General features: G+C 44.7%; 1 protein-coding gene across 1 annotated transcript in view; it reads left to right on the forward strand.

Moving 5' to 3' along the window:
- The first annotated feature begins 3,388 nt into the window (after positions 1 to 3,388).
- The window catches only part of LOC109868792 (ephrin type-B receptor 5), a 76,828-nt gene continuing 53,011 nt past the window's right edge, over positions 3,389 to 27,205 (forward strand). Inside the window, exons 1-2 of the mRNA XM_031785827.1 lie at positions 3,389 to 3,492; positions 27,005 to 27,069. Of these exons, the coding sequence (XP_031641687.1) occupies positions 3,435 to 3,492; positions 27,005 to 27,069 (123 nt within the window). The 5' untranslated portion in view covers positions 3,389 to 3,434. The remainder of the gene's footprint in view (positions 3,493 to 27,004; positions 27,070 to 27,205) is intronic.

The following is a 27,205-nucleotide window of genomic DNA, read 5'->3' on the forward strand; positions in this document are numbered from 1 at the left end:
AAATCTACTGAACGTTTAGTCACTGCAGAGAATTGTCGCATGAAAGTCAGATGCACAATTGAAAGCATCCTGTCGGGCTGTATCACCGCTGTATCACAACCACAAGGCTCTCCAGAGGGTGGTGCAGTGTGCCCAACGCATTCCCAGGGGCAAACTACCCATCCTCCAAGACACCTACAGAATCCCATGTCACAGGAAGGCCAAAAAAATCATCAAGGACATCAACCACCCAAGCCACTGCCTGTTCACCCCACTACCATCCAGAAGGTGGGGTCAGTACAGGTGCATCAAAGCTGGGACCAAGAGACTGAAAAGAAGCTTCTATCTCAAGGCCTTCAGACTGTTAAACAGCCATCACTAGCACATTAGAGGCTGCTGCCTATAGGCATAGACTAGGAATCACTAACCACTTTAAGGAATGGAACACGAGTCACTTTAATAATGTTTACATATCTGGCGTTAGTCATCTCATATGTGTATACTGTATTCTGTACTATTCTAGGGTATCTTAGTCACTTAATGTTTACATGTCTGGCGTTAGTCATGTGTATATACTGTATTCTATACTATTCTACGGTATCTTACTCTGTCCTGCTCTAACATCGCTCATCCATATGTATATAGTCTTAATTCATTCCTACTTAGATTTGTGTGTATTGGGTATATGTTATGTAATTTGTTAGATATTACTTGCTAGATATGACTACACTGTGGGAGCTAGAGGAACAAGCATTTTGCTTCACCCGGAATAACATCAGCTAACTGCGTGTATGTGACCAATAAAATGTTATTTTATTTTATTTGAGCATCAACAAGCTGTAGTAACCAGTCCTGACCAGCAGGCGTCAACAAGCTGTAGTAACCAGTCCTGACCAGCAGGCGCCAACAAGCTGTAGTAACCAGTCCTGACCAGCAGGCGTCAACAAGCTGTAGTAACCAGTCCTGACCAGCAGGCATCAACAAGCTGTAGTAACCAGTCCTGACCAGCAGGCATCAACAAGCTGTAGTAACCAGTCCTGACCAGCAGGCATCAACAAGCTGTAGTAACCAGTCCTGACCAGCAGGTATCAACAAGCTGTAGTAACCAGTCCTGACCAGCAGGCGTCGACAAGCTGTAGTAACCAGTCCTGACCAGCAGGTATCAACAAGCTGTAGTAACCAGTCCTGACCAGCAGGCATCAACAAGCTGTAGTAACCAGTCCTGACCAGCAGGTATCAACAAGCTGTAGTAACCAGTCCTGACCAGCAGGCATCAACAAGCTGTAGTAACCAGTCCTGACCAGCAGGTATCAACAAGCTGTAGTAACCAGTCCTGACCAGCAGGCGTCAACAAGCTGTAGTAACCAGTCCTGACCAACAGGTATCAACAAGCTGTAGTAACCAGTCCTGACCAGCAGGTATCAACAAGCTGTAGTAACCAGTCCTGACCAGCAGGTATCAACAAGCTGTAGTAACCAGTCCTGACCAGCAGGTATCAACAAGCTGTAGTAACCAGTCCTGACCAGCAGGCGTCAACAAGCTGTAGTAACCAGTCCTGACCAGCAGGTATCAACAAGCTGTAGTAACCAGTCCTGACCAGCAGGCGTCAACAAGCTGTAGTAACCAGTCCTGGCCAGCAGGCGTCAACAAGCTGTAGTAACCAGTCCTGACCAGCAGGTATCAACAAGTTGTAGTAACCAGTCCTGACCAGCAGGCATCATCAAGCTGTAGTAACCAGTCCTGACCAGCAGGTATCAAAAAGCTGTAGTAACCAGTCCTGACCAGCAGGTATCAACAAGCTGTAGTAACCAGTCCTGACCAGCAGGTATCAACAAGCTGTAGTAACCAGTCCTGACCAGCAGGCGTCATCAAGCTGTAGTAACCAGTTCTGACCAGCAGGCATCAACAAGCTGTAGTAACCAGTCCTGACCAGCAGGCATCAACAAGCTGTAGTAACCAGTCCTGACCAGCAGGCGTCAACAAGCTGTAGTAACCAGTCCTGACCAGCAGGTATCAACAAGCTGTAGTAACCAGTCCTGACCAGCAGGCGTCAACAAGCTGTAGTAACCAGTCCTGACCAGCAGGCGTCAACAAGCTGTAGTAACCAGTCCTGACCAGCAGGTATCAACAAGCTGTAGTAACCAGTCCTGACCAGCAGGTATCAACAAGCTGTAGTAACCAGTCTGACCAGCAGGCATCAACAAGCTGTAGTAACCAGTCCTGACCAGCAGGCATCAACAAGCTGTAGTAACCAGTCCTGACCAGCAGGCATCAACAAGCTGTAGTAACCAGTCCTGACCAGCAGGTATCAACAAGCTGTAGTAACCAGTCCTGACCAGCAGGTGTCAACAAGCTGTAGTAACCAGTCCTGACCAGCAGGCATCATCAAGCTGTAGTAACCAGTCCTGACCAGCAGGTATCAACAAGCTGTAGTAACCAGTCCTCACCAGCAGGCATCATCAAGCTGTAGTAACCAGTCCTGACCAGCAGGCGTCATCAAGCTGTAGTAACCAGTCCTGACCAGCAGGCATCAACAAGCTGTAGTAACCAGTCCTGACCTGCAGCGTCAACAAGCTGTAGTAACCTGTCCTGACCAGCAGGCGTCATCAAGCTGTAGTAACCAGTCATGACCAGCAGGCATCACTAGTGGACCATGGGCTTCTACTGGCATGATCTCCACGTTGTCTTTGGGGAGATGCGTGTTTAGATACTGTCTGGGTGAGCAATCCCATCAGAGGGTGTGTGCGTGTGTGTGTGTGTGTGTGTGTAGTGTGTCAGAGAGAGAGCCAGACAGAGAAAGACAGTGAGAGAGAAAAAGAGAGAGATAGCACAGAAAGGAGCCAGAGAGAGCATGTGTCTAAATTATGATGATTTCCATGAAAAGTATGACAACAAAAAAAACATTGTCACTCTCTCCCCCACCACAGCTCCAAGAAATGCATGTTGTTAAAAACATTAAAATATGCTGGTGATACCATAGTTTCATGCCATCCGAAGAGCCAGCCTGAATTAATGTGTGTTCACAGAAGGATAACATAGAGGATAAGGACATCTGGGTATGTCTAGACAGTGGTTCTCGCGCAACCGCAAACCAGCCAAACTCGTTTGACGATTTTTCCACCACACTCTGTCGTTCTCGTTTCCATTATGAATGTGGAGTGTTTACCTCACGCCTGGCACAATATTGGTGCTGGTGTCGTTTTTTCCTTCACTCTGAAAATGATTTGTTCTCCTTCCCCCATCCATCTCTCTCTGAAATAGAGCTGACAGACTCCTCCTCTCAGTCCCCAGTTTGTTTAACAAACTCTCTCTGAAATAGAGCAGACAGACTCCTCCCAGTTCCCCCCCCCTCTCTCACTCTCTCTCTCACTCTCCCTCTCTCATTCTCTCTCTTTCTCTCTCTTTCATGCTCCCTCCCTCCTCCCTCTCTAGGTTAGTGTCATTCTGTAGTGGAGATGTGGAGTGTCCTTCTTTCTCTCTCTCTGTTTCTCCAGTCTAATTCAGCTGAGGAAGGTAAGAAACTACTTTACCTCTCTATTCCTATATAATACAGTGTGCGTGTTTGTATTAGTGTGATTGTGAGTGATGGGGAGTTTGCTTTTTGTGTGTTTTTGTGTGTTTGTACATTTGTGTGTGTGTTTGCGTGCAATGAATGTGGCTCTGTGTGTGAATGTATGTGTGTATGTGTATGTGTGTTGTGCGCTTGTGTTTGTTCAAGAGTGATGGAGAGTTGGTTTGTCTCTGTATGTGTGTATGTATGTGTGTATGAGAGTGTGTGCATGCGTGTGTGTGTCTCCATCTTATAGTGTGTCAGACAGGACTTAGTTGGCATGGGAAAGCCAGGTTCTCCATGGGGCCGGTCAAGTTCTCACAACAAAAGAATACAAATGTGGGGCATAATCAAAATGATTAATATGTTGCATAACCCTTCTCTCCCTCTGAACCCTGCCACCCCCCACTCATGATATCATGAATGTGACAGTTAAAGACCCCCTGCCTCCCTCCCTATTCAGCTCCACTACAGCCACAGTACTCCCTACCAGCACGCCTTCTCCTCCTCCACCACCTCTCCTTCCCTCCTCCTCTTCCTCCACCTCCACTCTTCTCCCCTTGTCCTCATCTCCTCCTCCTCCTCCTCCTCCTCCTCCTCCTCCTCCTCCTCCTCCACCTCTCCTCCCCTCCTCTTTCTCCTCCTCCTCAATCTCTTCTACCCTTGTCTTCGTCCACCCCTCCTCCCCTCCTTCTCCTCCCCTCCCCCCCTCTCTTCCCCTCCCCTTCCCTCCTCCACCTCTCCTCCCCTCCCCCTCCTCCTCATCCTACTACACCCCTCCTCATCCTCCTCCACCCCTCCTCCCCTCCTCCTCTTCCTCCACCTCTATTTCTTCTCCCCTTGTCATCGTCCACCCCTCCCCTCCACCACCTCTCCTCCCCTCCTCCTCTTCCTCCTCCCCCTCTCTTCCCCTCCCCTTCCCTCCTCCACCTCTCCTCCCCTCCTCCTCATCCTCATCCTACTCCACCTCTCCTCCCCTCCTACTCATCCTCCTCCACCCCTCCTCCCCTCCTCCTCTTCCTCCACCTCCATTTCTTCTCCCCTTGTCCTCGTCCACCCCTCCTCCCCTCCACCACCTCTCCTCCCCTCCTCCTCTTCCTTCTCCTCCTCCCCTCCTCCTCCTCATCCTCCTCCACCCCTCCTCCCCTCCTCATTCTCCTCATCCACCCCTTCTCCTCTCCTCCACCTCTCTTCCCCTCCTCCACCTCTCCTCCCCTCCCCTCCTTGTGTGTGTGTGTGTGTGTGTGTGTGTGTGTGTGTGTGTGTGTGTGTGTGTGTGCGCGTGCGCCTTTATGTGTGTGTATGTGTGCATGCGCAGATGTAATTCTTTGTCTGTGTGGTGTGTACATGTGTGTGTGACTTAGTGTATGTCTATATGGTCACTACACCTTAGTGCATTCTGTCTCCATCTCTTGAAGAGGCCTCTGCATATATTTCATCTGAAAAGCACTGGAAAGCTCCTGTTCTATTTGAAAGAAGAGCGATGATGGGTGATGTGCAGTGATTGATGTGTATGAGTGGTTATTCATGATGGCTCTGTCTATGTGTGTCAAAGCAGGGGAGGAAACTGCTCTATCTAGCTCCACAGATTTGAGCTGCAGTGTATGTAACAGATGGTCTTTACTAAGATGAAATGTGGTGTGTGTGTGTGTGTGTGTGGGGGGGGGGGGTAGATTGTCACTGGCACACAGATTCTGTTGATGTGCTGAATGATTGACAGATCTCTTTCTCTAATGCTGTATTAAGCTGATAGCACAGAACTCCATCTAAAACCGACATAAAACCAGTTGGTTATGCCAAGAACTGATGGTGGTGGGAGGTTGTGATTTAATTGAAATGAAATGAATGTCTGTCAGTCTGACAGACTGTCTCTATGTATGTGACCATGTGTTTAGTGTCTGTGGGATCTTGTTCCTGTTTTTGTCTTTCTTGGCTGTGTGTGTTGTGAGTCAGTGTGCAAGTGTGAATACATGTGTTTTGTTCTGCATGCACAAATGAGTATATCTATGTCTGTCTGTAAGGTTCTTCAGAGAGTTGTGGTTGTTGAATCTTGTGTTGTGTTTGTCCAGTGAATTCCCTGTCCAGAGGCTACTCTACACTGCTTTGGGTTGAACAACTGACGATTTATGTCTCTGTGTGTGTGCGTGTGTGCGTGTGTGTCAGGGCTCACTATGGTGGCTGAAAGGTGTTGGTGTGTACACTCCTATAGCCAGGTAGGAGCCAAAGATCACAACATACCTAAGAGATTGACAAGGTGCTGATTGATGTGTATTAAACATGAAGGAAAGAGATACATCTCTCTCCTTTTTTTGTAGCGTCCTCCTCTGTGGCAACATGTTCGTCCTTTGAAGAAGAACATCTAATAACTGGGTTATTACTCTCAGGTATCCTGTCTGTGTTTTTCCATCTATCACTCTCCTTTGAGTTTAGCTGTTCAACAGGTCTCCGCGGGTCTCCTCTGAGTTAGGGAAGACTGCATTCAGTTACTATGCCCCTCCGTCCTGGGATGACCTACAGCTCATTCTAAAACGTCATTATCTGGTCCCAGAAGATGAATTTAGGCCTCTGCTAAAAAAATGTGACCAATGAAAACTGCCCTTGTTTTGATTGATTGTATGTATTTGTTTCTACTGCCCTTTTGAATGGAACGTGATTCATTTGAAATGTTGTAACTCATTTTGTAGTGATCATTGTTAAATGTGTTGCTCACGTTGCTTGAACTGTGGTTCTCAGGGCACCATTGGAAATGAGACCCTGGTCTTAATGGGTTTCCGCTGGTTAAATGAAGGTTAATAAATCAAATTAAAAAGCTGTTGACTTGTGTTGGGTTCAACACTAAACGGGATGCACCAACAGGAGACAGGCCTGATCACCTCATGGCTGAATAGACTGACAGTGATAACCAATTTGTTTATTTTCAAAAATATCCCCACTTATGTTTTGGTAGGCTGTAACGCTAAACTTTTATGACAGTGGGATAAATCAGGGTCACACAGAGTTTTTTTCTTGGTAGTCTTAAACAAATCAACTTTGAAACAAAAGTTTGCACCTCAAACACATGGTTATGGGCTTAAAAAAAGAAGACACCTGTACTGTGTCAGATAAATATATAGAGTTAAAATCTATTAAATGTTGAGTTTTCATCCCAATATTACACTTCATATACATCACAGTAGACTGGACAAAACTGATCGACATAGAAACACTGGGTTTTCAGCAGTTTTTTAAAATAAAGTTGATTCATTGTGAAATTATAAAAATATCAATAACATTCCACCCATGAGGCCACTAGGGGTCGATTTGGTCATTTGACTGCAGGAAAGGGCTATAACATGATTGGCACTGACTTTAGTGTTAAATGCCTAACAGCAGACTTTAGTGTTAAATGCCTAACACCAGACTTTAGTGTTAAATGCCTAACAGCAGACGTTTAGTGTTAAATGCCTAACACCAGACTTTAGTGTTAATTGCCTAACAGCAGACTTTAGTGTTAAATGCCTAACACCAGACTTTAGTGTTAAATGCCTAACACCAGACTTTAGTGTTAAATGCCTAACACCAGACTTTAGTGTTAAATGCCTAACACCAGACTTTAGTGTTAATTGCCTAACAGCAGACTTTAGTGTTAAATGCCTAACACCAGACTTTAGTGTTAAATGACTAACACCAGACTTTAGTGTTAAATGCCTAACACCAGACTTTAGTGTTAAATGCCTAACAGCAGACTTTAGTGTTAAATGCCTAACACCAGACTTTAGTGTTAAATGCCTAACAGCAGACTTTAGTGTTAAATGCCTAACAGCAGACTTTAGTGTTAAATGACTAACAGCAGACTTTAGTGTTAAATGACTAACAGCAGACTTTAGTGTTAAATGACTAACAGCAGACTTTAGTGTTAAATCCCTAACAGCAGACTTTTGTGTTAAATGCCTAACAGCAGACTTTAGTGTTAAATGCCTAACACCAGACTTTAGTGTTAAATGCCTAACAGCAGACTTTAGTGTTAAATGCCTAACAGCAGACTTTAGTGTTAAATGCCTAACAGCAGACTTTAGTGTTAAATGACTAACAGCAGACTTTAGTGTTAAATGACTAACAGCAGACTTTAGTGTGAAATGACTAACAGCAGACTTTTGTGTTAAATGCCTAACAGCAGACTTCAGTGTTAAATGACTAACAGCAGACTTTAGTGTTAAATGACTAACAGCAGACTTTAGTGTTAAATGACTAACAGCAGACTTTAGTGTTAAATGACTAACAGCAGACTTTAGTGTTAAATGCCTAACAGCAGACTTCAGTGTTAAATGCCTAACAGCAGACTTTAGTGTTAAATGCCTAACACCAGACTTCAGTGTTAAATGACTAACAGCAGACTTTAGTGTTAAATGACTAACAGCAGACTTTAGTGTTAAATGACTAACAGCAGACTTTAGTGTTAAATGACTAACAGCAGACTTTAGTGTTAAATGCCTAACAGCAGACTTCAGTGTTAAATGCCTAACAGCAGACTTTAGTGTTAAATGCCTAACACCAGACTTCAGTGTTAAATGACTAACACCAGACTTCAGTGTTAAATGACTAACACCAGACTTCAGTGTTAAATGCCTAACACCAGACTTCAGTGTTAAATGACTAACAGCAGACTTTAGTGTTAAATGACTAACAGCAGACTTTAGTGTTAAATGACTAACAGCAGACTTTAGTGTTAAATGACTAACAGCAGACTTTAGTGTTAAATGCCTAACAGCAGACTTCAGTGTTAAATGCCTAACAGCAGACTTCAGTGTTAAATGCCTAACAGCAGACTAGGCCTAATATGTATTTGTTTCTTGTTTATAACAGGCTGTCAGGCTGAGATGGGCCTCTCATCTAGCTGTGTGGGATAGAGATAATAATTCTGTCAGTCTCACCAGAAACGGACCCTTTTTAATGTTGATCTGGCCATCATGGTTCTCTTTTATAAATCATTCATTCAGAGCATTCTGTCCTACTGCTTGACCAGCTGGTCTGGGAATATCAAAGGTTCACAGAAAAATAGATTGGACAAAGTAGTCAGGACTTGCAGAAAAATCATGCGGCAGCAATAGCAAGGACTGTCATCTCTCTACCTGGGCAGAGTCCTCCAGTACGCAAATAAAATAGCGTTTGACTCATCCCACCCAGTCCACCCCCTTCCCTCTGGTTGACTCATCCCACCCAGTCCACCCCCTTCCCTCTGGCCACAGGTACAGACTACATTATTACATTTTAGTCATTTAGCAGGCACTATTATCCAGAGCAACTCGGGTTAAGTGCCTTGCTTTTCTTCCCCTAGTCGGTTCAGGGATTTGAACCAGCAACATTTTGGTTACTGGCCCAACACGCTTAGCCGCTAGGCTACCTGCCACCAAGGAAATAAAAATAAATAGGGCCAAGTACTCTTTCATTCCGAATGCAATTCTGCAACTTAACAAAATGTTGGAGTAATTACACTGGAAATATCCTTTGCTATTTGTGGTTGTTTATTCATTTTAAGTTAAACATTTTACATTTGATATGTTCTATGACTGCTGCTAAATGAATTGCCTCTCTGAGAACATTCAAGCTTTCTGAATCCGAAACTGAGGTCATTTGGACCAGTGCTGGTAGCAGGTTCTGGCATTAATTGAGCAGATAATTGGCCTTATCTCTGGTGTGATATGCTGTTCTTTCAGGGCATAAGAAATAAAAGAAAATGTGTTAAAACGGAGTCTCTCAGCGGGAGTTTTGGGACCGTGGAACCGCTTTAAAAGAGCAGCTCTCCCACTAAAAGCTCGCTATGTCCTTGAGGCCTGGCCGCCTGCATGCGTGCGCATATGGAGGTTGAAATGGCTTCGTGTGAGGCGAGAGGAGGACCCTACAACGACACAACAACACTACGACCCCTAGGAGAGCCAGGGCTTTGTTTTTGTTGGGACATTTTGGGGGGTCTTACATTGTATATTTTTCTCACATTCATTGGGCTTATTTCCCTTGCGTGATGCGAGGATTATCTCCGTGGTCGAGTCTGGTTTATCCATGGCTGAGTCATGCATCACTTCTGTGATTCAAGAGCCATGAACCCCGAGGCGACAGAGACCAAAGACCACTCACTGTCTGGCAGAGAAGAGTTAACTTATCTGTCGAGGAGAACAAAACCTTTTTAACTGAATAATACTAATAACTTGGTGGGGGGCTTATATTTGTCCTTTTACACAAGTGTGTAATGGAAATATGTTTCTTCATATCCCAACTCCCCCTGAGACACCCGTGGGGAGTGGTGTCACGGCCGGGGTCACCATTGAACAGCGCTCCTGGAGCAATTAGGGTTAAGTGCCTTGCTCCAGGGCACAGTGGCAGATTTTTTCCCCAACTTGTCGGCTCCGGTATTCAAAGCAGCAACCTTTCGGTTACCGGCCCAACGCTCAACCTCGAGGCTACCTGCCGCCCAAATTAGCCCTCTACCAAGATAGCCTCATAATGAGCCAAACATGATTGTGTCAGAAAAGGGAGAGAAAGGGTGAGAGAGGGAGAGGTTGTTCATGGAATAGTTAGGCCTAGGCCTGCTTTTTGAGTAAGAGGAGGAACAAATGGTGAATTAAGTTAGCCCTGAAATCAAGCTAGCTGGATAACGTGCCAAATAGCCCAATAATATTAGTCTGAAACTGGAAAGAGAGACAGGGCCACAGAACGGCAAAATACCAGTTCATTCATTACTAAGTGGTTTAGGGATAGGCCTACTGCTACATTTCTGCCAAAAAGGAAAACATGGTTAATGGAGTGGCCCAATAGTGTGCCAAATGAGAGGTAGCTTTTAGAGCATCATGGGAAGGTAATACACAACATGTCAGAGAAGAGATATAGAGAGGCAGTACAAAAAGACAGAGTATTAGCAGGGGGAAATAACTTGCTCATAGCTTCACCAAAATTCAAATGTTAGTCTTACTTTCTAGGCCTATGTTTGTCTAGGGATGGATTTTCAACTGTCTTTCTTCCTGTATCTTGTGCCTGTTCAGTGACTTACTTCTTGCTTCATTGCTAGGTGAAGCTATGCCGACTGTGACACGGCGTGAGGCGTGAGGGGTCACTTGTCCTCTTTGTAACCAACAGTGAAGTTTTGATAACTCCCTTTGACGTGCGTGAGCTTATTTCTGGACTTGTGTTAATCCTCCGTTTTCCTCATTCCTCCTCTCCCTCCCTCCATCCTTCCCTCCACTCTTTCCCTGTGTCTCTCTCTCGGTGGTTGTATGTAATGATGGAGGGTAGTAGAATCTGTCCTTGACTGACTGTCTGTGGATGGATGCAGCATCTGGAGCGTATTAAGAGATAGGGTGGAGATGGGTGGATAAGTGGATGCAAGACAAAACACAACCACAGAGCTGCTTACTGGCTACTGTACCACGGAATGTTGGGCTGTGTGTGTGTGTGTGCGTGCGTGCGTGTGCATGTGCGTGTGTGTGTGTGAGAGAGTTTTTGGCCATCTGTGTTAATGTGCATATTTACCAGTGTGTAGGCCTGTCTGGTTGTGTTTCTGTGTTTGTCTATAAATGTCTATGTTGGAGTGTCTGTGCCACGATGTTTGTGTGCCTTACCTTCAGTGTGTGTGACTGTGTGTGTTTTGTAGGTGTGTTTGGGCCCATCGCAGAGAGGTGCTAAAGCATTACACACACACCTTTGGTGTCCATCAATATTAACAGGGAAGAGGTTGGTAGAGTGCTAACTGACTCTACTGCCTGGAAAGTATCAAGGCAGCCTACGTCTCCTTTTAGATATGACTAATATGTACAGTACGAGACACTACTCACAGTGGGTGGCAGTGTATGTGTTAACAACTGTAGCTACATAGAAAGGAAGGAAGTGGGGGATGGAAAAAAGAGAGAAAGAGAGAGAGAGGGCAAGCAAGGACACTCAAGTGAAGTGAACACACCAGTGACAGTGGGACAGAAACTAATGCGAGTCACCTTTACACTCCAGCAGAGAGTGGAGTGCATATTAACACCACAAGAGAGAGAGAAAAGAAGACAGAGAGACGTAAGGATTAGAGAGGGGGAGAACAACACCTTAGTTTTCTCTCTCTACCGCTGTCTGTCTTCCCCAAAGACAGGAGATAAACACATACTGTACTGTGTCTGTCTGTCTGTCTTCCCCAAAGACAGGAGATAAACACATACTGTACTGTGTCTGTCTGTCTGTCTTCCCCAAAGACAGGAGATAAACACATACTGTACTGTGTCTGTCTGTCTGTCTTCCCCAAAGACAGGAGATAAACACATACTGTACTGTGTCTGTCTGTCTGTCTTCCCCAAAGACAGGAGATAAACACATACTGCACTGTGTCTGTCTGTCCGTCTTCCCCAAAGACAGGAGATAAACACATACTGTACTGTGTGATTTCTGTCTACTTTAGTCTTTCTTTCATTCTGTCTCCTGTGTCACAGCCCTTCCCCTCCCGTTTTCTGCATCTCTCTCTGTCCCTCTTCTGTCTGTCCACCAGCCTTCCTTTCTTCCATTCTCTCTCTCTGTCCCTCTTCTGTCCGTCCACCAGCCTTCCTTTCTTCCATTCTCTCTCTCTGTCCCTCTTCTGTCCGTCCACCAGCCTTCCTTTCTTCCATTCTCTCTCTCTGTCCCTCTTCTGTCCGTCCACCAGCCTTCCTTTCTTCCATTCTCTCTCTCTGTCCCTCTTCTGTCCGTCCACCAGCCTTCCTTTCTTCCATTCTCTCTCTCTGTCCCTCTTCTGTCTGTCCACCAGCCTTCCTTTCTTCCATTCTCTCTCTCTGTCCCTCTTCTGTCCGTCCACCAGCCTTCCTTTCTTCCATTCTCTCTCTCTGTCCCTCTTCTGTCTGTCCACCAGCCTTCCTTTCTTCCATTCTCTCTCTGTCCCTCTTCTGTCTGTCCACCAGCCTTCCTTTCTTCCATTCTCTCTCTCTGTCCCTCTTCTGTCCGTCCACCAGCCTTCCCTTCTTCCATTCTCTCTCTCTGCGGTGTCACAGCCCTTACCAAAAAAACTGTGGCTCTGGCATCAATTATGAAACAGCATGTATCTCCTTATTTGAGGTACGGAGAAGCCTGCCCACTGTCACTTTACAGATGAATAATAGACTCACGTAGAGGAGGAGAGGATGAGATGGACACGGGGACAGATGGAAGGAAAGGGGGAGAAAAGACAGAGGTATAGAGGAGAGAGAGAATAATGAACGTGGGATAGATAAATCCATTGGTACGCAGAGCAAGAGAGCGAGTGAAAGAGTGACCAGACAGACTACTGCATTAACACACCACTCAGGCCCAGATTGCAGACTCAGCAGATTTCTCATCTGTCAGGGACAACATTTGAGTGTCTTCCCTCTAAAATGGGGACTGGAGGCAGTAAAGGAGGCCTACTGCTATCCACTGTACAGTTGTTGGTGTTTGTTTGCGGGCCTGACTTTTTGCATTCAGAAACTGGGGAGAACTAGAGTGTAACGGCTCTCGTTGGTAGAAGAGTGGACAAAAGCGCAGCGTGGAAAGTGTTCATGATACTTTATTCAAAAACACCCAAACAAAAATAACAAACGCAAAAACTAAAGTGAACAGTTCTGTCAGGCACAGACACTAAACAAAAAACAAGATCCCACAAAACCCAAAAGGAAAATGACAACTTATATGTGATCCCCAATCAGAGACAACGATAGACAGCTTCCTCTGATTGGGAACCAGACACGGCCAAAAACAAAGAAATAGAAAACAGACTTTTCCACCCGAGTCACACCCTGACCTAACCAAACATAGAGAATAAAAATTATCTTTAAGGTCAGGGCATGACAGTACCCCCTCCAAAGGTGCGGACACCGGCCGCAAACCTGAACCTATAGGGGAGGGTCCGGGTGGGCATCTACTCTCGGTGGGGGCTCTGGTGCGGGACGCAGACCCCGCTCCGCTTGAGGCTCGGTGGCGCCTCTGGTGCAAGGATCGTTGCCGGGACCTCCGGACCGTAGATCATCGCTGCAGGCTCCGGACTGGGAACCGTCACTGGAGGCTCTGGACCGGGGACCATCGCTGGAGGCTTCGGGCCATGGATCATCGCTGGAGGCTTCGGGCCATGGATCATCACTGGAGGCTTCTGGCCATGGATCATCACTGGAGGCTTCGTACGTGGAGCCGGAACAGGTCTCACCGGACTGAGGAGATGTAATAGAAGCCTGGTGCGTGGAGCTGCCACAGGGCTTACCAGGCTGGGGAGACACACTGGAGGCCTGGTACGTGGAGCCGGAACCGGTCTCAACGGACTGGGGAGATGCACTGGAAGCCTGGTGTGTGGAGCAGGCACCGGATACACAGGGCCATGGAGGCGCACTGGAGGTCTCGAGTGTAGAGCCGGCACAAGCCGTCCTGGCTGGATGCTTACTTTTGCCTGGCAAATGCGGGGCGTTGGCACAGGATGCACTGGGCTGTGAAGGCGCACCGGGGGACACAGTGCGCATCATTGCATAACACGGTGCCTGACCGGTCACACGCTCCCCACAGTAAGCATGGGGAGTTGGCTCAGGTCTAAAACCTGACTCCGCCAATCTCCCCGTGTGCCCCCTCCCCCCCCATTTTTTTTGGGGGGGGGAGCTGCCTCTCGGGCTTCCGTTGTTGTCTTAACTCCTCGTATCGTCGCCGTTCCTCTCTCGCTGCCTCCGCCTGATTCCATGGCAGGGTCTTGTCCCCTGCCATTACCTCCTCCCAGGTCCAGGATGTCCTCCACTCATCTTTCTCCCGGGGCCACGATCCCTGCTCCTCCTGGCCACGCTGCTTGGTCCTTTGGTTATGGGATCTTCTGTCGCGTTCGCTGTCTTCAAACTCCCTATCATAAATGAGCCAAGGCGCAGCGTGCATGTACAGTAATTCCACATCTTTAAACGAAGTGAAACCTTCACAAAAAAACAGGTAAAACAGAATCAGAACGTGACACAACCGTGGCGCACACAAACACTCACAGAAAATAAATAAAAACACAAAAGGAAAATGACAACTTATGTGATCCCCAATCAGAGACAACGATAGACAGCTGCCTCTGACTGGGAACCACACACACCAAAACAAAGACAAAAACTAAGAAATAGAAAACATAGACTTTCCCACCCGAGTTACACCCTGACCTCACCAAACATAGAGAATAAAAAGGTCAGGGCGTGACATAGAGTGACAATAAATGTTAGAATTTGTTCAATTTATGGTTTATGGGTAATGTTAGGATTAACGTTAAAGATGAGGGTTTGTGGTTGAAATCCCATTTGTGATCAGAAAGTGCTGTAACGAAGTAGTCGTATTCTTTCCTGTCTACCAGGGCCAGATAGTGACTACAGACACATATCACCTCAACCACCGATACTGTCAGGGAAAGTCAGCAGGCTGATAATGTAAGACAAGCCAGAGGGCTCAGTCACCACACAGCAGATAATGATATTACATCCATAAGGTGATTCATTCATTAGTGTGTGTTATTGACACCGAGCTCAGCACTACTCTGTGAAGACAATTATCCCTTGGGGCTGTGTGATATTGAAAAACAAAGGCAATTGAAAGGAGAGTAGTGTCACGCCCTGGTCTTAGTATTTTGTGTTTTCTATATTTATTTGGTCAGGCCAGGGTGTGACATGGGTTTATTTTGTGTTGTGTTTATGTATGGGGGTTTTTCATAGGTTTTGGGATGCCAGCCTGCATGGAGCAGCCAGAGCTGTCAGTCTGCATGGAGCAGCCAGAGCTGTCAGTCTGCATGGAGCAGCCAGAGCTGTCAGTCTGCATGGAGCAGACAGAGATGTCAGTCTGCATGGTGCAGCCAGGGCTGCCAGCCTGCATGGAGCAGCCAGAGCTGCCAGCCTGCATGGAGCAGCCAGAGCTGCCAGCCTGCATGGAGCAGCCTGAGCTGCCAGCCTGCATAGAGCAGCCTGAGCTGCCAGTCTGCATGGAGCAGCCAGGGCTGCCAGTCTGCATGGAGCAGCCTGAGCTGTCAGTCTGCAAGGAGCAGCCAGAGCTGCCAGTCTACAGGGAGACTCAGCCAGACTCTTCCAGATCTGCCAGTCAGCCAGACTCTTCCAGATCTGCCAGTCAGCCAGACTCTTCCAGATCTGCCAGTCAGCCAGACTCTTCCAGATCTGCCAGTCAGCCCGACTCTTCCAGATCTGCCAGTCAGCCAGACTCTTCCAGACCTGCCAGTCAACCAGACTCTTCCAGATCTGCCAGTCAGCCAGACTCTTCCAGATCTGCCAGTCAACCAGACTCTTCCAGATCTGCCAGTCAGCCAGACTCTTCCAGATCCGCCAGTCAGCCAGGATCTGCCGGATCCAACTACCGTGCTGAGCTTCCTCTCAGTGCTGGGCTTCCTCTCAGTGCTGGGCTTCCTCTCAGTGCTGAGCTTCCCCTCAGTGCTGGGCTTCCCCTCAGTGCTGAGCTTCCCCTCAGTGCTGAGCTTCCCTCAGTGCTGAGCTTCCCCTCAGTCCCGAGCTTCCCCTCAGTCCCGAGCTTCCCCTCAGTCCCGAGCTTCCCCTCAGTCCTGAGCTTCCCCTCAGTCCCGAGCTTCCACCTCAGTCCCGAGCTGCCCCTCAGTCCAGTGGGGTCCTTGGTGATGGTTATTAGGCCAAGGTCGGCGGCGAGGGTCGCCAATCAAAGGACGCGTTACAGGGGGACTAAGACTTGGTTGGAGTGGGGTCCACGTCCCGAGCCGGAGCCGCCACCGTGGACAGACGCCCACCCGGACCCTCCCCTATGGGTTTTAGTGTGTGGCCGGGAGTCCGCACCTTGGGTGGGGGGGTTCTGTCACGCCCTGGTCTTAGTATTTTGTGTTTTCTATATTTATTTGGTCAGGCCAGGGTGTGACATGGGTTTATTTTGTGTTGTGTTTATGTATGGGGTTTTTTCATAGGTTTTGGGATTGTGGCTTAGTGGGGGTTTTCTAGCAGAGTCTATGGCTGCCTGAGGCGGTTCTCAATCAGAGTCAGGTGATTCTCGTTGTCTCTGATTGGGAACCATATTTAGGTAGCCCGGGTTTCACTGGGTGTTTGTGGGTGATTGTTCCTGTCTCAGTGTTTTGTATTTCACCAGATAGGCTGTATAGGTTTTCACGTTCCGTTTGTTGTTTTGTATTATCGTGTGTCATCTTCATTAAAGATGTATCGTATTAACCACGCTGCATTTTGGTCCGACTCTCCTTCGACGGAAGAAAACCATAACAAGTAGTCAATGTTTCAGTGGCAAACCTTGTATTGTCATGCAACACGCTAGAATAGTTGAATTCTGGCACTAGTTCCAATATAATTTCCAAGAAACACATATTCCATTGTAAATATAATGCCAATTTGAATGCCAAATGTCATGGAGCGGTTGATTTTCATCATGGAGGATAGATTGCAGAGCTGACAGAAACAGAATTGACATCAATTCTCCGAAAATAACCTTTCCGTGCTCTTAGCTGAAGTGAGGCTTAGTTCCGTAGAGAAGAGATGTAAGATATGGAGAGTCAGATTCCGGCTCTTCACGTCTCTGACAAGAAGCTAAATAGTAGAGACATCAATATTACATTTATATGATTTATGCATGAATCTGGCCCAAAGTAGAGGGTTAATTAAATGTGAAATGAGACATCCTTTAGTGTTGTGTTCTACCAGGATAAAGAAAGTCCCCGTGTTCCTGAGGTCATAATGCATGATGAGGAGTGTGTGTGTGTGTGTGTGTGTGTGTGTGTGTGTGTGTGTGTGTGTGTGTGTGTGTGTGTGTGTGTGTGTGTGTGTGTGTGTATGCATGCTTGTAGATTCTTCTTGCGCATAATGCAGAATAATAGTGAAGACATCAGTACTATGAAATGACACATATGGAATCATGTAGTAAACAAAAAAATGTTAAACAAGTCCAAATATATTTTATATTTGAGATTCTTCAAAGTAGCCACCCTTTGCCTTGATGACAGGTTTGCACACTCTTGGCATTCTCTCAACCAGCTTCACGAGGAAGTCACATGGATTGCATTTCTCTCCTTCTTAATGAGTTTGAGCCAATCAGTTGTGTTGTGACAAGGTAGGGGTGGTATACAGCAGATAGCCCTATTTGGTAAAAGACCACGTCCATATTATGGCAAGGACATCTCAAATAAGCAAAGACAAACGACAGTCCATCATTACTTCAACACATGAAAGTCAGGAACACTGAAAGTTTCTTCAGGTGCAGTCGCAAAAACCATCAAGCTCTATGATGAAACTGGCTCTCATGAGGACCGCCACAGGAAAGGAAGACCCAGAGTTACCTCTGCTGCAGAGGATAAGTTCATTAGAGATAACAGCCTCAGAAATTGCAGCCCAAATAAATGCTTCACGGAGTTCAAGTAACAGACACATCTCAACATCAACTGTTCAGAGGAGACTGCATGAATCAGGCCTTCAAGGTCGAATTGCTGCAAAGAAATCACTGCTAAAGGACACCAATAATAAGAAGAGACTTGCTTGGGCCAAGAAACACGAGCAATGGACATTAGAGTGGTGGAAATCTGTCCTTTGGTTGGATGAGTCCAAATTTTAGGTTTTTGGTTCCAACCACTGTGTCTTTGTGAGACACAGAGTAGGTGAACGGATGATCTCCGCATGTGTGGTTCCCACCGTGAAGCATGGAGGAGGAGGCGTGAAGGTGTGGGGGTGCTTTGCTGGTGACACTGTCTGTGATTTATTTTGAATATAAGGAACACCTAACCAGCACGGCAACCACAGCATTCTGCAGCGATACACCATCCCATCTGGTTTGCGCTTAGTGGGACTATCATTTTAGCAGGACAATGACCCAACACACCTCCAGGCTGTGCAAGGGCTATTTGAAAAATAAGGAGAGTGATGGAGTGCTGCATCAGATGACCTGGCCTCCACAATCACCCGACCATAACCCAATTGAGATGGTTTGGGATTGGACAGCGGAGTTGGACAGCAGGGTTTGAAGAGTGCTAAGCATATGTGGGAATTCCTTCAAGACTGTTGGAAAAAGCATTCCTCATGAAGCTGGTTGAGAGAATGCCAAGAGTGTAGAAAAGCTGTCATCATGGCAAAGGGTGGCTACTTTGAAGAATATAAAATTACTATAAAGTTACTACATAATTCCATATGTGTTATTTCATAGTTTTGATGTCTTCACTATTATTTTACAATGTAGAAAATTTTAAAAATAAAGACAAACCCTTGAATTGAGGAGATCCAAACTTTTAACTGGTATTATATGTGTACATGTGCATGAGACAATGGGAGTTTGTTGTGTGTGTTTGCTGTGTGTGTATATTTGCGTGTATGCATGTGCAGTGGTTATACTGTTTAAAGCACAAAAAATATAATCTATAATAACAATCTGGAAGGATCAGTCAGTGTGTTTCAGAGAGAGAGAGAGATACAGAGAGACACAGAGAGAGACACAGAGAGCGAGACAGAGACAGACAGAGAGAGACAGACAGAGAGAGACAGAGAGAGAGAGACAGAGAGAGAGGCAGAGAGAGACAAAGAGAGAGAGACAGACAGGCAGAGACAGAGACAAGGAGACAGAGACAGAAGCAGACAGAGACAGAAGGAGACAGAGACAGACAGACACCTGGAGAGAGAGAAAGAGGGAGAGAAAAAGAGAAGGAAAGAGACAGAGAAAGACAGAAAGAGAAAGAGAGAGAAAGAAAGAAAGAAAGAGAAAGAAAGAAAGAGAGAGAGAGAGAGAGAGAGAGAGAGAGAGAGAGAGAGAAAGAAAGAGAAGGAGAGAGAAAGAGAGAGAGAAAGACAGAAAGAGAGAGACAAAGAGAGAGAAAGAGAGAGAGAGATCCTGGTTTACTTTAGTGTAACATGAGATCATGAGGGAGGGAGGGAGGGAGACGGGCATGTGGGGCAGGAATTGAAGGCCAGATTTGTGGAGGTCTCCATCTGCGAGCATAATCCAAAATAAATCTCTTTACGAGAGAAAGAGGGAGAGAGAGAGGGAGGTACAGAGCAAGGGGGGTGGGGGGTGGGGTCGATGGAGTGGATTTGATGCTGGTGTCGTGTCTGTGACTATCATTAAATGTGAAGACTGTTATTTATATCAAATCAGTTCCCTAGGTTGAATTATTACGTGATTAAACTTATCATGTTAACATTAATTAACTAGGAAGTCGGAGCACCACTGAAAATGTTGAGATTAAAGTTATAATTTTCTGAATATAACACTTCAGATATTTTAATATCTGATCAATTAGTTTTCTATTAATTAATTATTGATTGTTACCTCATTAGTCTCATTCCAAACGTCGTAAAATTCTTGGTTATCTGCACGGACCCTAGTTTCCATAATGAATCAGCAATATACAAATTGGCTTAATTATTTATTTATTAACTAACTAAATAATCACAGAAATACATCACAAACAGACTGTAGATATTGGTTACTAACAGTAATAGAAAAGTCCCTTGTGGGCCGATATGACGGCTTGGTAGACAAAGGAAAGGGGTGGGGACTGAGAAAGAGCGGAAAGACTACACACAGTCTAGAATTATATTCCTTGAAATGCTAATCCTTTGCACATGAACGGCATATCATTCGCGAATGATTGCAATTTATATATTTACACCCGTATGTTGTTGTCTTCTCTGTTGGAATCCTCGATAGTCCTGTAGAGTTCATCAGAGTCTCTGGTTAACTTTTTCAGAGTACCATTCGTAAATGTTCTCATATAATAGATGCTTCGGGGGTTGTCGGTATTCTCGTTCTAGACTTATATAAATTCTAGCTGCAGACTAGTAATTATGTGTCTAAGATTTGCTCTTGTTTTGTAGTGATCGATAGTCTCAGAGTTTAACCATTTCCATCCATGTGTAAGGGTTTTCCTCCTCCTCTTCGTCTGAGGAGGAGAGGCGAGAAGGATCGGAGGACCATGGTTGTTTATTTAATGATACTACCCATCCCGCATGCGGGAGCGTAATCATAGCCTCAAACTAATTAGCATAACGCAGCGGACATAAATACCCCTAGAAAATGTTCCTATTCATGAAAATCACAAATGAAATATATTGAGACACTACTTAGCCTTTTGTTAAAAAACATAAACTGAACACTCAATGAAATACAAAACAATAAACGTGAACAAAACCGAAACAGTACCGTGTGGCAAACAAACACAGACACGGAAACAATCACCCACAAAACAACAGTGAAAACCCAGGCTACCTAAGTATGATTCTCAATCGGAGACAACTAACGACACCTGCCTCTGATTGAGAACCATACTAGGCCGAACACAGAAAACCAACCTAGAAACACAAAACATAGAATGCCCACCCAACTCAAGTCAAATGTAACACCATGTAGCCAAACTACAGCTGTATGGTCTCCGTGGCCTATAGAACTGTATAATTGTCTGACTTGTCCTGTGGTATAGTTGTAGTTTAAACCATTTCACATGAAGCGCCAGCTGCATGTTTTCTCGCCTAATGTGAATTTAATCAGGAGCGGGTATTATAAACTTCAGTAGAAAAGGGTGGTTCCATGACTTCGACGTAATGTCTCAGATTTTGAAATGATGCTTTACAGCCAAAGCAAGACAAGCGTTTGTGTAAGTTTATCGATAGCCTAGCATAGCATTATGTCCAGCTAGCAGCAGGAGGCTTGGTCACGAAAATCAGAAAAGCAATCAAATTAACCATTTACCTTTGATGATCTTTGGATGTTTTCACTGACGAGACTCCGTTAGACAGCAAATGTTCCTTTTGTTCCATAAAGATTATTTTTATACCCAAAGTACCTCTGTTTGTTTGTCACCTTATGTTCTCTGTCACCTTATGTTCAGAAATCCACCGGAAATAGCGGTCACGACAACGCCCCAAAAAATGACAAATTATATCCATAATATCGACAGAAACATGGCAAATGTTTTTTATAATCAATCCTCAAGGTGTTTTTCAAATATCTATTTGATAATATATCAACCGGGACAATTGGCTTTTCAGTAGGAGTGAGAGGAAAAATGACTACCTCTGTCTTTTACGCAAGAATCAATCTGCGAGCCCTCAGCTGGCCACTTACGCAATGTAGTCGTTTACACTCATTCTTCAACATAAATTGCTGTAGAAAAAATGCTGTGGAATACGTAGAAATAGGAATCTGGTTGATATCCCTTTCAGTGGCCAGTAGGGTTGCATAGGAACACAACGGTTTCAAAACATGAGTCACTTCCTGATTGGATTTTTCTTAGGCTTTCGCCTGCAATATCAGTTCTGTTAAACTCACAGACAATATTTGGAAACTTTAGAGTTTCTACCCTAAGCTGTTATATGTATATTCTAGCATCTGGTCATGAGGCCGTTTACTTTGGGAATGTTATTTTTCCAAACATAAAAATAGTGCCCCCTAGTTTCAAGAGGTTAACATCACATTACATCTTTTCACAAATAGTTTCATGTTTAATCACATATGTTTCACAATATTTAGATATAAACCTGACAGCTGGGAAATGTACACTTTAAGAGATGTGTGTTTCCTGTCCTTCATGAGGTCACCAAATGAAACACATCATAACTGTCCCTTAAATGTCCACAGACCAGTCCCACATTCTCAAAAGTAGAAATATTGTTTTGGGGATTAGGAGTTTTGAACAAAATAAGTCCTTTGTTCTGGTAGACTCTCTCAATATTGCATGGCAATTTCTACCAGGTATTTATGACCTGTCGTAAAGTCATAAAACTGTGGAGAGAGAGAGAAAACACAAACAGACCCCACAGAGCCCCAGGACAGCAACACAATTAGACCCAACCAAATCATGAGAAAACAAAAAGATATTTACTTTAAAGAAAGAATTAACAAAACAGAGCAAACTAGAATTCTATTTGGCACTAAACAGAGAGTACACAGTGGCAGAATACCTGACCACTGTGACTGACCCAAACTTAAGGAAAGCTTTGACAATGTACAGACTTAGTGAGCATGGCCTTGCTATTGAGAAAGGCCGCCATAGGCAGACCTGGCTCTCAAGAGTAGACAGGCTATGTGCACACTGCCCACAAAATGAGTTGGAAACTGAGTTGCACTTCCTAACCTCCTGCCAAATGTATGCCCATATTAGAGATATATTTCCCTCAGATTACACAGACCCACAAAGAATTCGAAAACAAATCCAATTTTGATAAACTCCCGTAGCTATTGGGTGAAATACCACAGTGTGCCCCAGGGCATGTCATGACACTGGCTAAGAATTATATCAGTTTCTTGTGTTTTAAGGTTGAGTACTGATCGACAGAGAGAGAGGGAGAGGGGGGAGAGAGAGGGAGAGGGGAGAGAGAGAGAGAGAGAGAGAGAGAGAGAGAGAGAGAGAGAGAGAGAGAGAGAGAAAGTTTAAAGCATCTCCTTAGCGTGGGTCACTGTGTTATCTGTCTAGGCAAACCACCTTTTCAGATCACATTCTATCTCCCTGATCATCATTTAGGTGACAGTCTCTCCCACTTTATCTCTATCTGTTTCTGTTGGAGAAAAAGACAGAACGATCTTCCCCTCTCATGCAGAAAACTCTGTAACATTAATTAGAAATGATAATACATTCAAATGTTATGGCTGAAATGCAGAAATGATTAATTTGTAAACAGAGGATGGTTTCTGTATCTGTGTGATGTAGCCTTCAGTTCTCTGTCTCTCTCTGTGTCAGTCTCTCATCTCTCTCTCTGTGTCAGTCTCTCATCTCTCTCTGTGTCAGTCTCTCATCTCTCTCTCTCTGTGTCAGTTTCTCTCATCTCTCTCTGTCGCTCTCTGTCTGTGTCAGTCTCTCTCATCTCAATTCAATTAAATTCAATTCAATTCAATTCAATTCAAGGGGCTTTATTGGCATGGGAAACATGTGTTAACATTGCCAAAGCAAGTGAGGTAGATAATATATAAAGTGAAATAAACAATACAAATTAACAGTAAACTTTACACATACAGAAGTTTCAAAACAATAAAGACATTACAAATGTCATATTATATATATACAGTGTTTTAACAATGTACAAATGGTTAAAGGACACAAGATAAAATAAATAAGCATAAATATGGGTTGTATTTACAATGGTGTGTGTTCTTCACTGGTTGCCCTTTTCTCGTGGCAACAGGTCACAAATCTTGCTGCTGTGATGGCACACTGTGGAATTTCACCCAGTAGATATGAGAGTTTATCAAAATTGGATTTGTTTTCGAATTCTTTGTGGATCTGTGCAATCTGAGGCAAATATGTCTCTCTAATATGGTCATACATTGGGCAAGAGGTTAGGAAGTGCAGCTCAGTTTCCACCTCATTTTGTGGGCAGTGAGCACATAGCCTGTCTTCTCTTGAGAGCCATGTCTGCCTACGGCGGCCTTTCTCAATAGCAAGGTTTTGCTCACTGAGTCTGTACATAGTCAAAGCTTTCCTTAATTTTGGGTCAGTCACAGTGGTCAGGTATTCTGCCGCTGTGTACTCTCTGTGTAGGGCCAAATAGCATTCTAGTTTGCTCTGTTTTTTTGTTAATTCTTTCCAATGTGTCAAGTAATTATCTTTTTGTTTTCTCATGATTTGGTTGGGTCTAATTGTGCTGCTGTCCTGGGGCTCTGTAGGGTGTGTTTGTGTTTGTGAACAGAGCCCCCAGGACCAGCTTGCTTAGGGGACTCTTCTCCAGGTTCATCTCTCTGTAGGTGATGGCTTTGTTATGGAAGGTTTGGGAATCGCTTCCTTTTAGGTGGTTATAGAATTTAACAGCTCTTTTCTGGATTTTGATAATTAGTGGGTATCGGCCTAATTCTGCTCTGCATGCATTATTTGGTGTTCTACGTTGTACACGGGGGATATTTTTGCAGAATTCTGCGTGCAGAGTCTCAATTTGGTGTTTGTCCCATTTTGTGAAGTCTTGGTTGGTGAGCGGACCCCAGACCTCACAACCATAAAGGGCAATGGGCTCTATGACTGATTCAAGTATTTTTAGCCAAATCCTAATTGGTATGTTGAAATTTATGTTCCTTTTGATGGCATAGAATGCCCTTCTTGCCTTGTCTCTCAGATCGTTCACAGCTTTGTGGAAGTTACCTGTGGCGCTGATGTTTAGGCCAAGGTATGTAGTATCGTTTTTTGTGTGCTCTAGGGCAACAGTGTCTAGATGGAATTTGTATTTGTGGTCCTGGTGACTGGACCTTTTTTGGAACACCATTATTTTGGTCTTACTGAGATTTACTGCCCAGGTCTGACAGAATCTGTGCATAAGATCTAGGTGCTGCTGTAGGCCCTCCTTGGTTGGTGACAGAAGCACCAGATCATCAGCAAACAGCAGACATTTGACTTCGGATTCTAGTAGGGTGAGGCCGGGTGCTGCAGACTTTTCTAGTGCCCGCGCCAATTCGTTGATATAAATGTTGAAGAGGGTGGGGCTTAAGCTGCATCCCTGTCTCACCCCACGGCCCTGTGTGAAGAAATGTGTGTGTTTTTTGCCAATTTTATCTGCACACTTGTTGTTTGTGTACATGGATTTTATAATGTCGTATGTTTTACCCCCAACACCACTTTCCATCAGTTTGTATAGCAGACCCTCATGCCAAATTGAGTCGCAGGCTTTTTCGAAATCAACAAAGCATGAGAAGACTTTGCCTTTGTTTTGGTTTGTTTGGTTGTCAATTAGGGTGTGCAGGGTGAATACATGGTCTGTTGTACGGTAATTTGGTAAAAAGCCAATTTGACATTTGCTCAGTACATTGTTTTCATTGAGGAAATGTACGAGTCTGCTGTTAATGATAATGCAGACGCATATTCCACGGTAGCTATTGGGGTCAAATTTGTCTCCACTTTTGTGGATTGGGGTGATCAGTCCTTGTTTCCAAATATTGGGGAAGATGCCAGAGCTAAGGATGATGTTAAAGAGTTTTAGTATAGCCAATTGGAATTTGTTGTCTGTATATTTGATCATTGCATTGAGGATACCATCAACACCACAGGCCTTTTTGGGTTGGAGGGTTTTTATTTTGTCCTGTAACTCATTCAATGTAATTGGAGAATCCAGTGTGTTCTGGTAGTCTTTAATAGTTGATTCTAAGATCTGTATTTGATCATGTATATATTTTTGCTCTTTATTCTTTGTTATAGAGCCAAAAAGATTGGAGAAGTGGTTTACCCATACATCTCCATTTTGGATAGATAATTATGTGTGTTGTTGTTTGTTTAGTGTTTTCCAATTTTCACAGAAGTGGTTAGAGTCTATGGATTCTTCAATTACATTGAGCTGATTTCTGACATGCTGTTCCTTCTTTTTCCGTAGTGTGTTTTTAGATTGTTGCATTCTTCATCAAACCATTTGTCATTGTTGTTAATTTTCTTCGGTTTTCTATTTGAGATTTTTAGATTTGATAGGGAAGCTGAGAGGTCAAATATACTGTTGAGATTTTCTACTGCCAAGTTTACACCTTCACTATTACAGTGGAATGTTTTACCCAGGGAATTGTCTAAAAGGGATTCAATTTGTTGTTGCCTAATTGTTTTTTGGTAGGTTTCCAAACTGCATTCCTTCCATCTATAGCATTTCTTAATGTTACTCAGTTCCTTTGGCTTTGATGCCTCATGATTGAGTATTGCTCTGTTTAAGTAGACTGTGATTTTGCTGTGGTCTGATAGGGGTGTCAGTGGGCTGACTGTGAACGCTCTGAGAGACTCATCTCTCTCTCTGTCAGTCTCTCATCTCTCTCTCTGTCGCTCTCTGTCGCTCTCTCTCTCTCTCTCTTTCTGTGTTCATGTGTGTGTTTGTGTGTGTGTACACTCATGTGTGCGTGTGTGTCTGCATACACATAGGTATATGTCTGCATGCTTAATTAGGTTAGCTGATTAGTGCAGTGTGTGATGGAAGCAGACAGTGTGTTTGCTCTGTGTTAACCCTGTCTGTGCTGATGTCAGCATCAATCACGTGTCATGCGTTCCTCCATCAACACTGCATGTGTTCTGAACACTGGTCTGTTTAGTCGTCTGTTCAATCACTCACTCTTCAAGAAGACTGAGGGTCTCTCTCTGTCTTTCTCTCTCTCTCTCTCTCTCTCTCTCTCTCTCTCTCTCTCTCTCATGTCAAATAATGAGTTATGGACTATGTTGCTTCCCTAATCCTAAAGTAGCTGACATCCAAGGGTTTATAGAATGCTGTTGCAGGCACTCAAAGTTACTGTATGAAACTTGGGAATAAATGGTAGTTAGGCTTCTTCTCCGGATGCTGACGGTGTTATGTGCTAGTGGAGTGGTTCACCAACCATTTCCTCATGTGGAAAGTCAATGCTCTGGTTGTCACTTTTATAACTTCTATTCCCCCATATCTCTCTGTCTCTGTCTCTGTCTCTGTCTCTGTCTCTGTCTCTGTCTCTGTCTCTGTCTCTGTCTCTGTCTCTGTCTCTGTCTCTGTCTCTGTCTCTGTCTCTGTCTCTGTCTCTGTCTCTGTCTCTGTCTCTGTCTCTGTCTCTCTCTCTCTCTCTCTCTCTCTCTCTCTCTCTCTCTCCCCTCTCTCTCTCTTTCAGTGATGCTGCTGGACACAACAGAGTCTACCTCGGAGCTTGGCTGGACCACATATCCTGACACTGGGGTAAGCAGAGGACAAATCACTGGGCAAATATCAGAACACGCACGCACACACACACACACACACACACACACACACACACACACACACACACACACACACACACACACACACACACACACACACACACACACACACA

This window comes from Oncorhynchus kisutch, linkage group LG2 (genome assembly GCF_002021735.2).
Source record: "Oncorhynchus kisutch isolate 150728-3 linkage group LG2, Okis_V2, whole genome shotgun sequence".
Lineage (NCBI taxonomy): Eukaryota > Metazoa > Chordata > Actinopteri > Salmoniformes > Salmonidae > Oncorhynchus > Oncorhynchus kisutch.